The sequence below is a fragment of the Helianthus annuus genome, chromosome 8, assembly GCF_002127325.2.
Source record: "Helianthus annuus cultivar XRQ/B chromosome 8, HanXRQr2.0-SUNRISE, whole genome shotgun sequence".
NCBI classification, from domain to species: domain Eukaryota; kingdom Viridiplantae; phylum Streptophyta; class Magnoliopsida; order Asterales; family Asteraceae; genus Helianthus; species Helianthus annuus.
Genome location: NC_035440.2, coordinates 135,629,815 through 135,644,475, shown reverse-complemented (window position 1 = coordinate 135,644,475; position 14,661 = coordinate 135,629,815). Strand labels below are relative to the sequence as shown.

The 14,661-nt window shown below is 39.8% G+C and overlaps 1 protein-coding gene across 1 annotated transcript; it reads left to right on the top strand.

Moving 5' to 3' along the window:
• Window positions 1-7,777: 7,777 nt before the first annotated feature.
• LOC110873825 (geranylgeranyl diphosphate reductase, chloroplastic) lies at window positions 7,778-9,468 on the top strand. Its single transcript, XM_022122839.2, has one exon. It carries the CDS (start codon window positions 7,970-7,972, stop codon window positions 9,353-9,355), a length of 1,386 nt encoding a protein of 461 aa, XP_021978531.1. The 5' UTR covers window positions 7,778-7,969; the 3' UTR covers window positions 9,356-9,468.
• The last annotated feature ends 5,193 nt before the right edge of the window (window positions 9,469-14,661 follow it).

The window sequence follows — 14,661 nt, the reverse complement described above, 5'->3', positions numbered from 1 at the left end:
AGGGTTTTGATGATTGATTGTGAGATGGATGATGATGATTCGGGTTGTAGAGATGATCGTGATGGAATGGTAGGTGAATAGTGGATGATAATGGCTCCAAGATCAAGTTCCAAAACTCAAAAGTGAGTGTAACTCCCGACTTTCATGTCCCTTGGCCAATTAGAATCGAGATCCATCCCCAAAACACAACAAATCGCGTTTCAGCAAAGCGCTACCCGTCGCCGACGGGCCTGACCCCGTCGCCGACGGGCTATGGTTTTCTGCTTTTTCTCCGATGGGCTATGAGTCTGGATACGGGAAATTGAGGCCGACGGGCTTATCCGAAGGGCGTCGCCGACGGCTTGGGACCCGTCGGCGACGGGCTCTCAAAACCCCACTTTCTGATTTTGCTTGTTTCGCTCCCGTTTGATCCGTAATGCGTTCCGGTGCTCCCGTTTTCGACCCGATGACTCGTAAAGCTCCCGAAAAGCTCCTTAAACTTCGTTAAACCTGCATAACACAAATCTAATTAAAAGTAGGCTATTCAAGATTGAAACTATTGTAAAAACACAAAGTTACGCAATAACGAATACCGGTTTTCAACCACGTATCACCTAGTATATTACACGTATCGAATTAATCTAAAAAAGAGTTAGATCTTTAAAAACCATGTGTATTACATAGATTAAATAAATGTAATTTTGTATATTAAATATTAAAAACGTCGTATCTTTAAATATTTTAAAGTTTGAGGAGCGCATGTACTTCATCATCAAACTTTATTTCAACTAAGGCTAAACGAGAGATTATCGAGTTAAACTCGTTTATGTGAGAGGTAACCGACATGCATTCATTCATCTTGGTGTTAACCAATTGTCGGGTGAGGAATACTTTGTTTGAAGCAGATGGTTTTTCATACATGTTGGACAAAGCTTTCAATACACCATACGTAGTTGTTTCATTGACAATGTTATATGCAACACTCTTTGCCAAGGAAAGCTTAACCACACCCAAAGCTTGTCTATCCAACAACTTCCATTCTTCATCATACATGTCATCTGATTGTTGTCCCAACATAGGCAAATGCAAACCCTTTTGATACAACAAATCCTCAATTTGCATTCTCCAAAATCCATAATCACTACCATCAAACTTGTTAATCTTGATTTTACTATCTTCTGCCATTTTTAACAAATAATTATCAACTGCTACAAACTAAACGAGTTCGTACTGCTAAAGGATATTTATACTAGCGGAAGCAATCAAAAGAAATGATAAACCTTATCTATTTCGAGCTTTGAATGGCGATGGATGATAATGGTAGGTGATGTGATCCTTTTGTTCAAGGTTGAGGGGTCTTTTAGCAAATAAGGGAAACTTGATTTTCCCTAAAAGAAACAAAGAAAAAATGTATTCTTCTTCTTCCTAGACGCACCCTGCTCCACAGCTTCACAAAATCAGGCGACTCAAACGCACAATTGAAACCGTCTTCGATTTTGGGAACCCTAGATGCGATATTCAGCAAAATGGTCTCTAATTTGGAACCCTAGGCGTCGGCTATGCTAGCGGCGGGAAGATGAATGACGACGGCGGCTACTGGGTTACTGAAACCCTAGTCGTGATCTCCAACAACGAAGATGAACAACGTCTTCAATCGGAACCCTAGTCCCGACAGGTATCTTCTTCACCTCGATTTGCTACTAGTTCGTGTGAATCGATCAATAGCCTAAGCTCTGATACCAGTTGTTAGGTCAGAACGAGTATCACACGAACACTAGAACAATATGCAACAAACTCACACACTCTAAATCACAAGAATAAGAACACAAGATTTTTAATGGTTCGATCAAGCTTGATCTACGTCCACTCTCCACAACTAGTTCTTTCTTTGTATTAGGTGCTCAAAGTGTACAGGTATAAGAATAAGAAGTATTTATAGGGTACAATTAGATTACTAAATATAATAATATATCCTCATTAGACTAAGGAACAATCTTCTTCCTAGAGGAACAATCCTCTGCTTAGGCCACTGGGAGTGGCAACGTTATAGCACGTGATGAACATTATACCACGCGTGGACAATTATGAAGACCACCGCCACCAAGTTTTTCACGCGTGATGATATTGATTCCGTGATAATTTCAACGCGTTATGGGGTGTGAGTGATAAATGGATGTGAGGGGGTGTGAGGGTTTATTGTTGGGTGTTGTGAGTGATGACCATTGCCACCAAAAAAGGTTGTGAGTGATGGAAAAATGGTTAATGACATGACGGAACTTGATTGGATGCTTGTGAGTGATGGAATTCTATCACTAGTAATCACCCCCACTCCCCTTAAAGGAATAATCATCAGACTCGAGTCAAATCCTCCATCACCCTACAATTACTCTGTAGTTTTGTATATTGAAATTGAAATTTGAAAATAAAAGCTACGAGTTTTGTGCAACTTCCTTTTCTACCATTTTATTTGTTTTATTTACCGGTTAAAATTCCTAAATATTTTTTATCACAGTAAGAACTTATTTAAAAAAAATTGTAGAATTTAGAGCAAATGATTAAAAACATAAAATTTTTAGATTTAAAAAATAAAATAAAATGGTGGTCCCGAATTGACAACAACCGATCAAAGTGAAGTGCCTCAATTACGTGGCTATTTTCAGGCCTCTGAAGTCTTTGATAAAGATGGTTTTTGAGTTATTTAGGAGCGACTGACTTATATTATTTTGTTTTATTTAATTATTATTTATTGGTAGATCATTATCGTGTTTTAACTTTTAAGAGCACGATATGATGTTTATATTCATCTCTGTAAATTAAGTTTGTTAATCTAGGAGATAAGACAGAAACAATTAAAAAATATGAGTTGAAAAAACTTTTTTTTAGCAGGAGTAATTAGTGGCGCAAAACAAGCTAAGATTATCGCAACCTACCCGAGATCGATTCCAATAAAGCTAGAATTAAGTCGAGCCTAAAAGTAAGGTTGCTTAACAAACGAGTTTGAGCCTGAGTTAAACTATCGAGCTCGTGTCGCAAGCTCGATATAATACTTATTTGGTATGTTAGATGTATGATAATATAATGCTTATTATTATTATTATTATTATGTACACAAGTATGATAAAAGTTAACTAAATAGTATATATTATTATGTTAGGTTCATTTGTGAACAACCCTTCTTGATAATAAAATGTGTGAACTAATCATATCCCTTGACTATTAATACACAAATGTAAATCAATGGTCGGTATTTGATGAAGAAAATACACTAGTGTATTTTAAGATTTGATGATGTAAATCAATGGTTAGGATTTGTTCAATCAGTTCACAAATATACTGATGTTCACTCTAGAACCTCACCCATGTTATGTATAAAAGTTATAATTAAATATATAAAAATAATCATAAAAGTATATAAACTAATTAATATATAATAAATGATCTGAGTTAAACCTGAAGTCATAGTCGAGCTCAAGCTTAAAAATTGAGCTCTCGTAAGTTAAACGAGACGAATCCGGACGAGTTAATTACATAGTTAGTCTCTGTGGTTTGTATAAAGTAACATATTTAGGTACTAATAGTTTAAAATCACAATCTTAACTTTTCATTTTGTAACGTTTGGAGGTATTAACGTTATTTGTAGGTTTAAAATCACATTATATTAATACCTAAGTATGTTATTTTGTACAAACCACAGGGACTAACTATGTTAATACCATAGAAGTTAATACCTCCGAATTTTACAAAATATAAAGTTAATACCCTAGAAGGTGATTTTAAACTATTAGTACCTAAGTATGTTATTTTGTGTAAACCATAAGGACTAACTATTTAATTAACTCAATCCGGGCTCTTCTGAACCCATAAGAATAATTGTTTGCTTGAATCGTATTAAATTAGTAGGTATTATTCAAACATGAATAAATATATAAAGTTTTATAATTCACCCTTTCAGCTTAAATTCATCAAACCAACGTAATTAATATATGATAAAATGAAAAGTGAATGAACAGTAACATTCACTTTTCATTTTATATATATTAATTTTTATTTATTATATGATTTTTTTTATATTAAGCAATACCTTATATTCATTTATTAGACTATGAGGTATGGGGCGAGGGGGTATGGGGCGAGGGTTGGGGCGTGATTTGGGTACAAATGCCCAAGTCACCACCCCGGGTGGGTTTGGGTTTCGGCATGGCCCCTTGAGCGGGAGTTTCAGCCCGGGCGTTGGGCATGCCTAGCGGTCCTCCGTGGCCGGCTCTCATTGGCTGGGTTGGCTAGGCCTTAGCGGTAGGTTTAAATTCTAAAAAATAACCGTTTTGCAAGTCACTATAAAACCCCCCAATCCCACTGCCTGTCCACATCGCTACCCCAACCCTTCACTCCACCTACCCGAACCCACTAACCACACTTGATACCGGCACAACGCGATGAAGGGCCGCCAACCCGGTGAGACCCGTTGCTGGCCAGAAGCTTTCGCTAGCTACCGGCACAACGTGGGGAACGACTGGCACAATTTAAACTCGTGCCAACACAAGTGGCGCGAGCTACGACCGAAGCTCTACCGTTTTAAAGCCTACTACGATAGCAGCCCGGGTGGTGATATAAGTCACGAAAACCGGGTGGCGGTGGCCAACATCGAGTTCCGGGGCAAGGAGCGGAAGCCGTTTGACAAGCTCGCCCTGTTCGAAATCTACCTAACACTTTAGGCTTTTTTTTTATTAACCGACCCAACACGTCACTCACCAGCGGGGAGGCTCGAAGTCCACGTGTCAATCCATGCCTCAAACATGAATCCTGTAATTTTTACAGTGATTAAGTGGTGAAACAAGAGTTAGAGTCTACGTTCAGTCTTTGCAAGAAATGAAACAGTTAAAAGAAGAGTTGCAGGATGACGTCGGTCGAAAACACCAATGCCTTTCACGCAACGCGCGTCATTGAAAAACACTAGTTTGAATGAATTAGATCATTCACAATATTAATGTGAGTGTAACCGTTACATGTTTTAGAGTGATTGTAAATGATTGTAAATAGGGAAGATAGAAAAAGTTACTCTTTATCAGTAAATTTGGAGGAGATACTTTTCATTTTTATAATTTTTTAATAAATTTTAAAAGTGATTATAAGGGAGATCGGGGTGCCCACCGAAAACCCATGCGGGGAGGTGTTTTGCCGAGCGGGGATGCACCGCCATCACTGCGGTGAGTTAGAGAGAGGGGGTAAAACCGGTGGCGGCTCACCGAAGAGAGAGGGAGGAGAGAGGGAGAGCTTGACCAATCAATGCTTTTTTTTTTATTTAATAAAAACCAAGTCACCTAAGAGGGGAGTGCCGCCATCAATTTAGGGTGTTAGGGGAGTTTAAGAGGGGAGTTGACGTGGCACACGAGGATTGGTTGGGCGTAAAAGAGGGGACTCACCTCTTAGGTGAGCACCCCTTACACCCTAAGGGTATCCGGGGCACCCTTCGGTGACCCCTTAGGGGACTCAACTCACCTATTAGGTGTGTGCTGCCAACAATTATGTGAGTTAGAGAGAGAGGGTGAAATAGGTGGGGAGTTGCCGAAGAGAGGGGAGGAGAGAGGGAGACCTTGACCAATCAATGCTTTTCTTCTTTTTTTTTTTTAAAAAAAAAAAAAAAACCAATTCACCTAAGAGGGGAGTGCCGCCATCAAAAAGGGGTATTAGGGGAGTGTTAGAGGGGAGTTGACGTGGCATTTTATGGTTGGTTATGTGTAAGAGGGGGGACTCACCTAAGAGGTGAGCACCCCTTACACCCTAAGTGATACAAAGAAAAGGCAATTATAAAAGTATAAAGAAACATTATTTAATTAAAAATCGGTGAGAAAATGATGCAGTTTCACGTGCAATCAAATGGCTCAAGATCACTTGATTAATCAAAGACGATAAAACGAACCAAAGGGTTCAAGAACAAAGTTCTTATCATTAAAAATCAATCAAAAACTAAAAAACAATAAACCCTAGATGCCCTATTTATAACCATGAAAAAAGATAAAATAGGAAATTCAAATTTTAAATAAAAATATAAGATATGCTGATATGCTACTGCATCATTCTCCCCATCTTCAAAAAAACTCGTCCTCGAGTTTTGTCTTCGAACCAAGCCACCTGGGTCGAATGGAACATCAACCCGATTCCGCTTTATGATTATCATCATTACCCCTTTAAACAACTTAACTTCATGAATCATTTCGTCCGACTCTAGACTTGTACCACCCGGGTTGAATGGAGCATTGGTCCTTCTCATGTTCATTATCGGCTTCAAATCATGACCCAAATTCGAAGTTATCTTCCCATTGAACTTAGAGTAGGGTCCATTAGTAATTGGCTTCAAATGTGATCTGGTCACATGACCCAAGCTAATAAAAAACCCATGTAGGTCATTACCCTTGGTAGCAAAAAGTTTTGAGACTTGATTAGTACTTTTCATATTTGTTTTCGGTTTGCTTTTAGTGGATGTGGATTCCACCATCACAATAAAAGGGTCATCCAAATCCATCAAGGAATTTACACCGTTTCCTACATTTTCAGTTGGGCCACGTGGGCTGTTGCCATGCATTGTATCCATGCACATATACCCCAAATTGTCGGTAGATTCCATTTCATCAATATCCGCCAAAATATTTTTGTTATTTTGAATGGATTCTTCCCTTTGAATTACCACTAAAATAGGCACCCCATATTGAATACCATCTTTTCCAACAACACCCATATAATTGCCAAGATTAATTTTTTGAATATTTGAGTTATCTCTTTTCATTCGAAATCCCGCAATCTTCGTTTCTGCATTTAAATCCAATATTTCTTTCAACATGAAGAAAGAACTTACCATGGTAATAGACTGAGTCCCATAGGTAGTCTCCGGATCCCCCGTCACCATTGTAGGACCACCACCTTTGACACTTTCAACATTGCAAAACTTGAAGAACGATTCATCACCCGGTAAGTTCTGATCACAACCGGTTATCCAAGAATACCATTCCTCGTCCCTGTATTCATCATACACGGGAGGAGAGTCATAGATAGCGTCGCCATTGGTAGGATGCTCCTCATCCCCGGATAACTCGTCCCCGACGAATCCTTCCGGTTCCGTTTCCTCCCATGTCAACGGTGCCTCAAGATCGTGGATCTGTTGCTTGAGTCGTTGGATCTCGTGTTGTAATTCGAGGTCTCGGACTCGTTGTCGGAGTCTTCTGATCTTAAAATCCCGTGGTTCAGCACCAACCCTTCCACTGCCTCGGTCGGCGATTCTGCGGGTAGGATGTCTGTCTTCTCCACGAGCACGTGATTCGGGACCATCTCTGCCGTTGCCTCGGTCGGCGATTCTACAGGCATAAGAGTAATCACTATCACGTTGAGCCATTTGATAAACCATAGCTCTGATACCACCTGATGCAGTTTCACGTGCAATCAAATGGCTCAAGATCACTTGATTAATCAAAGACGATAAAACGAACCAAAGGGTTCAAGAACAAAGTTCTTATCATTAAAAATCAATCAAAAACTAAAAAACAATAAACCCTAGATGCCCTATTTATAACCATGAAAAAAGATAAAATAGGAAATTCAAATTTTAAATAAAAATATAAGATATGCTGATATGCTACTGCATCAGAAAAGGTACTATTTTTATTTCTTAAAGTATAAAAAGGGTCAAAATATGGTTGAATATATTAAAAAAAAAAAAAAGTTGATGGCAAAACCTTCCACATTTACTTAACATTATTACCACAATAAATAACCAACCAACAAACATATTTCATTTCAATTTCAAGTACAAAACTCATTTCACAAAACAAATACAAATACAAAAACAAACCATAATCCTCCCATTATCCACAACAAATCCAAACCCTCCCTTCCTCAAATCCAACGGTCACAACCACCACAATATCCAAAACCACATCCTACAAAATCTTACTAAACCAGACACTCTCCCTTCACTTCACTTCCACCTCAACTCACCACCATGGCCTCCATAACCCTCAAATCCTTCATCGGACTCCGCCGTCAATCATCGCCGGAAAACCACCATCCCACCATAACCCCACCTACCCACCTCCACCGCCGCCGCCTCATCACCCTCGCCGGAAAATCCAGCCCCAAACTCTCCGGCCGCAACCTTCGCGTAGCCGTCATTGGTGGCGGCCCCGCTGGCGGAGCCGCCGCCGAAACCCTCGCCAAAGGCGGAATTGAAACCATTTTAATTGAAAGAAAAATGGACAATGCGAAACCATGCGGTGGCGCAATTCCGTTATGTATGGTCGGAGAGTTCGACCTACCGTTGGACATTATCGACCGCCGCGTTACGAAGATGAAGATGATATCGCCTTCGAACGTGGCAGTAGATATCGGGCGGACTTTGAAACCGCATGAGTACATCGGAATGGTGCGTCGAGAAGTTCTCGACGCGTACCTCCGTGAGCGAGCTGCTGGCGCGGGGGCCAGCATCGTCAACGGTTTGTTTGTGAAAATGGACAAACCGATTGACAAGTACGCGCCGTATGTTGTTCACTACAACGAGTACGACGGCAAAGCCGGAACGGTTGGTAAAAAAGTGACTATTGAGGTCGATGCAATAATTGGCGCCGATGGCGCCAATTCTCGCGTCGCGAAGCAAATTGATGCCGGGGATTATGAGTACGCGATTGCGTTCCAGGAACGCATTAAAATCCCCGACGACAAGATGCAATATTATGAAAACTTAGCCGAGATGTACGTGGGAGACGATGTCTCCCCGGACTTTTACGGTTGGGTTTTCCCTAAATGTGACCACGTGGCGGTTGGTACCGGCACAGTTACACATAAACCTGACATAAAGAAGTTCCAACTTGCCACGCGCTTAAGGGCGCGTGACAAAATCCAGGGTGGGAAAATCATCCGTGTGGAGGCCCATCCTATTCCAGAGCACCCTAGGCCAAGGCGACTCTCTAACAGAGTCGCCCTGGTTGGGGATGCTGCTGGGTATGTGACCAAATGCTCGGGTGAGGGGATTTATTTTGCGGCGAAGAGTGGGCGGATGTGCGCGGAGGCCATCGTGGCGGGGTCGGAGAACGGAACGCGAATGGTGGACGAAGCGGATTTGAGGAATTACTTGCGCGAATGGGATAAAACGTACTGGCCGACGTACAAGGTGTTGGATATCTTGCAGAAGGTGTTTTACCGGTCGAATCCGGCTAGGGAGGCGTTCGTCGAGATGTGCGCCGATGAGTATGTGCAGAAGATGACCTTTGATAGCTATTTGTACAAGACGGTGGTGCCGGGGAATCCATTGGATGATTTGAAGCTTGCTGTTAATACAATTGGGAGTTTGGTTAGGGCCAATGCTTTGAGAAATGAGATGGCTAAGATTTGATATATTTATTATGTTAATGTTTTTGTAATATCTTGTTAAAAGACTTTAATTGGACGTATTATATATGTGTTACTTTAACATCATATGAAAAGTTGATTACTTTAGCATGAATATATCATATGATTATCATCACACAAAACCTGCCTAGTTGACTCGAGCTTGGTTAATATAATGAAACTTGACTAAGATCGAACTCAACTAGTTTAGATTAAGAAGTTTTGAGCCAAAGTTTATGTTGCTATAAAGCTAATAAGTTTGAGTTTCTTTTTCTCTTTTCAAAAGGCGAATTTCTTGCTATTTATATGACTTGAATTTAAATCCTATGGGGTAATGGAATGGACGAAGGAATGAAATGGACGAGGTAATAGAATGGACGAGTAAATGCAATGGATCATTACCATTCTATGTCTTGTTTGGTTACCATGTGTGAATGGAATGAGTTATTATTGTGTATTGTTCGGTCGGCAAGAAAAACGGAGTAATAAAATCAACGGTGAGTGGTGGTGGCGGTGGTGGTCGGTCGTAGTGATTGTGGGTGGTTATAGGTGGCGGTGGTGGGTGTCGGCGGCGGCGATGGGTGGTGGGGTGGCGGCGAGTGGTAGTGCGGTGGCGATGATGAGTGGTGTTGGTGGCAAGGTGGCCGTTGGTGGTGGGTGGCAGCACAGGTGGCGGTTGGTGGTGGCGGTGGTGGTGGCGTGACGATGGTGGTGGGCGGCGGTGGCAAGTGTCGTTGGCGGTTGGTCGCAGCTGTGGGTAATAACGGTGGCGAGTGGGTGGCGGCAGCGGCGGTGGCTGTCGGGGTGAGGTGGTGGCGGGTGGCGGCGATGGCGTCGGTGGTGGGTGGTGGGTTGTGACGAAGGTGGTGGGTTGTGGTGTTGTTGATGAATGGTGCAAGAGGGGATGGAATGGAAAAAAAACATGAGGGGTGGAAGGAATGATTTTGAGGGAATGGAATGCATTTTGGAATGGGTGATTCCATTCCATTGACCAACCAAACACCCTTTTCTTCATTCCCTCGTAATCATCCATTCCATTCCACCTCTCATTCCTGCATACCAAACACTACCTTACAATTAGATGTTTTAAAAGGCTCATTGAGTTTCTTCTGGGCTTGACTTGTTTATTTGGTATTTAAATTAAGTTTTCTTTCATGTATTCATTAAGGTAGCGTTTGATATGCAGGAATGAGAGGTGGAATGGAATAAATCATTGTGAGGGAACAAAGAAAAGAGTGTTTGGTTGGTCGATGGAATGGAATCGTCTATTCCAAAATGCATTCCATTCCCTCAAAATCATTCTATCCGTCCCCCCTCTTTTTTTCCATTCCATTCCCTCTTCATCCTTCATTAACAACACCATAACCCACCACCGTTGCTACCACCCACCACAACCACCACTGCCATCACCCACCTCCACCGCCACCTGCCACCACCTACCGCTGCCACCCATCTTCGTCCCCGCCACCGCCTTCGCTGCCACTCACCGTCGCCACTGCCACCTCCGATCATCGCCACCACCACCCACCTTCGATCATCGCCGCAACCATTGCCACTACCACCTCCGATCACCGCTGCCACCGCTATCAACCGCCACCACCGTTACCACCTTAGACAACCATCGCCGCTGCTACCACCTCCGACCACCCCCGCAACCACCATCGCCACCGCCGCCACCGTTATCCACCACCACCACCGTTGTCACCATCCGTCGTCGTCTCCATCCACCACCACCGCTGCCGCTACAACTGACACCTAGCACAACGCACCATCATCGCCCATCACTGACCAGCACCATCTGATTTTATTCCTTCGCATACCAAACAACAAAAAGTAATTGTTAAGTCCATTCACACATGGTAACCAAACAAAACATGAAATGGTAATGGTCAATTCCATTATCTCATCCATTCCATTACCCCGTACATTCCATTCGACCGTCCATTACATTATTTCATACCAAACAAAACCTAAGTTATTTTTGTGTATGTCTTTAATATGCATATGTATGCCTTTCAAAAAAATATATATGTGTATGATTGTTATTTTGGCATTTTATTTTTAAAAAATATAATGATAATATTTATTTTGTAACTACGTATTATATAATGCCGTGTGTATAATATCAATTTATATAAATAATAGGTTGCGAGTCTAATCAAGATTGGTGGATAAATCTCAAGCTTGTTTAAACAAAAAGAAACCCTCTCACAACTGACAGAGTTAGAAGAAATATTCAGGGTATCCCAAAATATTTTTTTTACCGTATATTCTTACAGTGTAAATGCAAAAATCATGATAAGGAACACAGTCGTCTCTAATCAGAATCCCTAAAAGGTCGTGCGGGTAGAGAGGGGGGGGGGGTGAGACAAGAAAAAAATGTCCCCCCACCCCTAAAAAATATATTTATTTAAGCTTATACGCTACAACATTGAGTCGGTTCCGAAAAAATAATGAAATGCCCCCTCACCCCCCCCCCCCCAAATCGGTTCCGGAAAAATAATGAAAGAATCATGTAAAATAATCATTTAAGATTTACTAAATATTAGATTTACTAAATGTCTTTTAAGAAAAATCTAGGTATAAGAATGATAGAAAAAACAAACAATTATATAAAAATTTTAAATTAAATATTATATAATAACTTAAACTATTTAACAATATAAAACAAATAATGATATAAAACAAATACAAAATCAAATTCACATATACGTAGGGCTGTAAACGAACCGAACGTTCAGCGAACAATTCGTGAACCGTTTGGCTGGAAGTTCGTTTATGTTCATTCGTTTAATAAACGAACGAACATGAACAAAAAAATTCGTTCGATTAGTTAAATGAACGAACATGAACAGAGGTCTCGTTCATTCGATTGTGTTCGTGAACGTTCGATAAGGTGTTCGTGAACGCGTTCATGAACATTCGTTGATTTGCGTTCTTTTATGTTCATATCTTTATGCTTTAATTGAAGATCTTTGTACTTACATATATTTTATGTGTGCTTTTTATATTATTAAACTTTATTTATTTTATTACCCTAACAATTAAACTAGGAAACCCTCTTTCACCTTGTTTATGCAGTATTTCCCTTTCATTTCTCATTATTTACGTCGGTGAATATGATCGACCTCCGTTCCACAATAAGGGATTCAAGTTCGAGTGCTACTCTCTGGGTCATCTATCTTTATCCTTCGTCGTGTTCGCCAAATTTATTTATGTTCGTTTGTGTTCGTGAACCGTTCGCGAACACGCTCATTTCCATAATGAACGAACACGAACACAAAATCTCGTTCGGTAAGTGTTCATGAACCATTTGTGAACAAATTTATTTCCTTAACGAACGAACACGAACAAGGCCTTGTTCGTGTTCGTTCGGTTCGTTTACAGCCCTACATATACGTATCTAGGGTGGGGATCAAATAGGAATATTATTTTGGCTAGGAAGGATAAGAAGCAATAGGATTAGGACATGTGGCAAAATTTAAAATAAAGAGAAAGGGTATTTTAGTCAATCTTATCCTTTTCTTCTTCTTTTTTTCTTCCCAGTAACATCAAAACCCACCATTTTCAAAACCTACCATCTTCAACCATTTCTTGACTTTCTATCTTAATAATCACTACATTATAGTACGATTTTCGTCACCAATCAATGATTCAAACACCCGATCAACGTGTTCTTCAGCTTTTTTGAAGAAAACCCAGTTTAATTTCATACAAAATCTCATTTTTTCCGGTGATTTTGAAGATAATCACTCGATCCGTTCGATTCGATCTCTAATAAGTGTTTCAATCATTCAAATTTCGTTAATCATTGAAGAAACCGACTTCGATCCATGTAAGAAATTTTTTAATTTCATTTTTATTATCTGGGTTTTTGATTTAGTCATTGCGTTTTACGATCTTGGCGGGGGTCCAGGGGCAGCGCCCCTGGTAGCAGGGTCCCAGGGGCGGCAACCCCTGGCATGGTCCAAGGGGCAGAGCCCCTGGCTGGGGTTGATACCAGCCAATTCACAGCACAGACAAAAACTATTGTCCAGGTTCAATGCGTTTTAGAGAGAACACTTTCTTTGGTGTTTTTAGGCCATTGCGTTTTAGAAAAACACATTTTTGAAGTGTTTTTAATCATTGCGTTTTAGGTAAAACACATTTTTAGGTGTTTTCAGTCCATTGCGTTTTACAGAGAACATTTTTTTAGGCAATTGCGCTTTAGAATGAGATATTTTTTTAGTGTTTTCTAGCCATTGCGTTTTATAAATAAGATATTTCTTTGTGTTTTTTGTGCATTGCGCTTTAGGTAAAACACTTTTTTATGTGTTTTCAGTCCATTGCGTTTTAGGAAACAAACATTTTAAGTGTTTTGTGGCCATTGCGTTTTAGGAATAAGACATTTGTTTGTGTTTTTGGTGCATTGCGTTTTAGGTAAAACACATTTTTATGTGTTTTCAGTCCATTGTGTTTTAGAAAGTATAATTTCTTTTGTGTTTTTAGGCTATTGCGTTTTAGAAATAAGACATTTCTTTGTGTTTTTGGGCCATTGCGTTTTAGAAATAAGACATTTCTTTGTGTTTTTTGGTGCATTGCATTTTAGAAAAATGTCATTTTTAGGGTTTTTTTTTCCATTGCGTTTTACGCAACTGGGTTTTCAAATTTTTTTTTTCGAAAATATAGCAATAGTATATACTCGTTTTAAAGATAAAAAAAATGCTCGTTTTTTTGTGCATTTTTTATAAAAAAATAATGTCGCATGAAAGAGTTATTAACGTTTAAAAAATGGGGGGGGGGGATTGAAGGAGAGAGAAACTATTGTCTTGGATTGATTAGAATGCCCCTAAACAAACCCACGCACCTCTTTTCTTCCTTTCAATTTCCCTCATTTAATCTTAGCCATTGATTAACTAAATGGATGATCAAGATTATTTCCTAGCCTTTTTAGCCAAATAAACTTTCTATTATATCCTAACCTTACGTATCTAATAAAATAAAACCTTCAAATATAATATTTCAAATTTTAGGAAAAATCGTACTTGAACTTAAAGCTAAATTACTATACGTAAAAGGTAAGAAATATATGATTAAATTATAGGAAATATTAACAATTCTAAATTACTATACGTAAAAGGTAAGAAATATATGATTAAATTATAGGAAATTGAACATGAAACTATTGGTTTTGATTTTTCCTTTTAGTACTGAGGCTTGAGGCTAATGTAACATCAATGAGATTACGTAGGTCCCAATCACGTGGCTAATGCATTTTGGAGCAAAGAAAATCATAAGTTACATCGACAACAAACTATTTGTTTCTCAAAA

Coding starts and splice junctions, on each gene's coding strand:
- LOC110873825 (XM_022122839.2), top strand. CDS start 7,970: ATGGCCTCCATAACCCTCAAATCCTTCATCGGACTCCGCCGTCAATCA.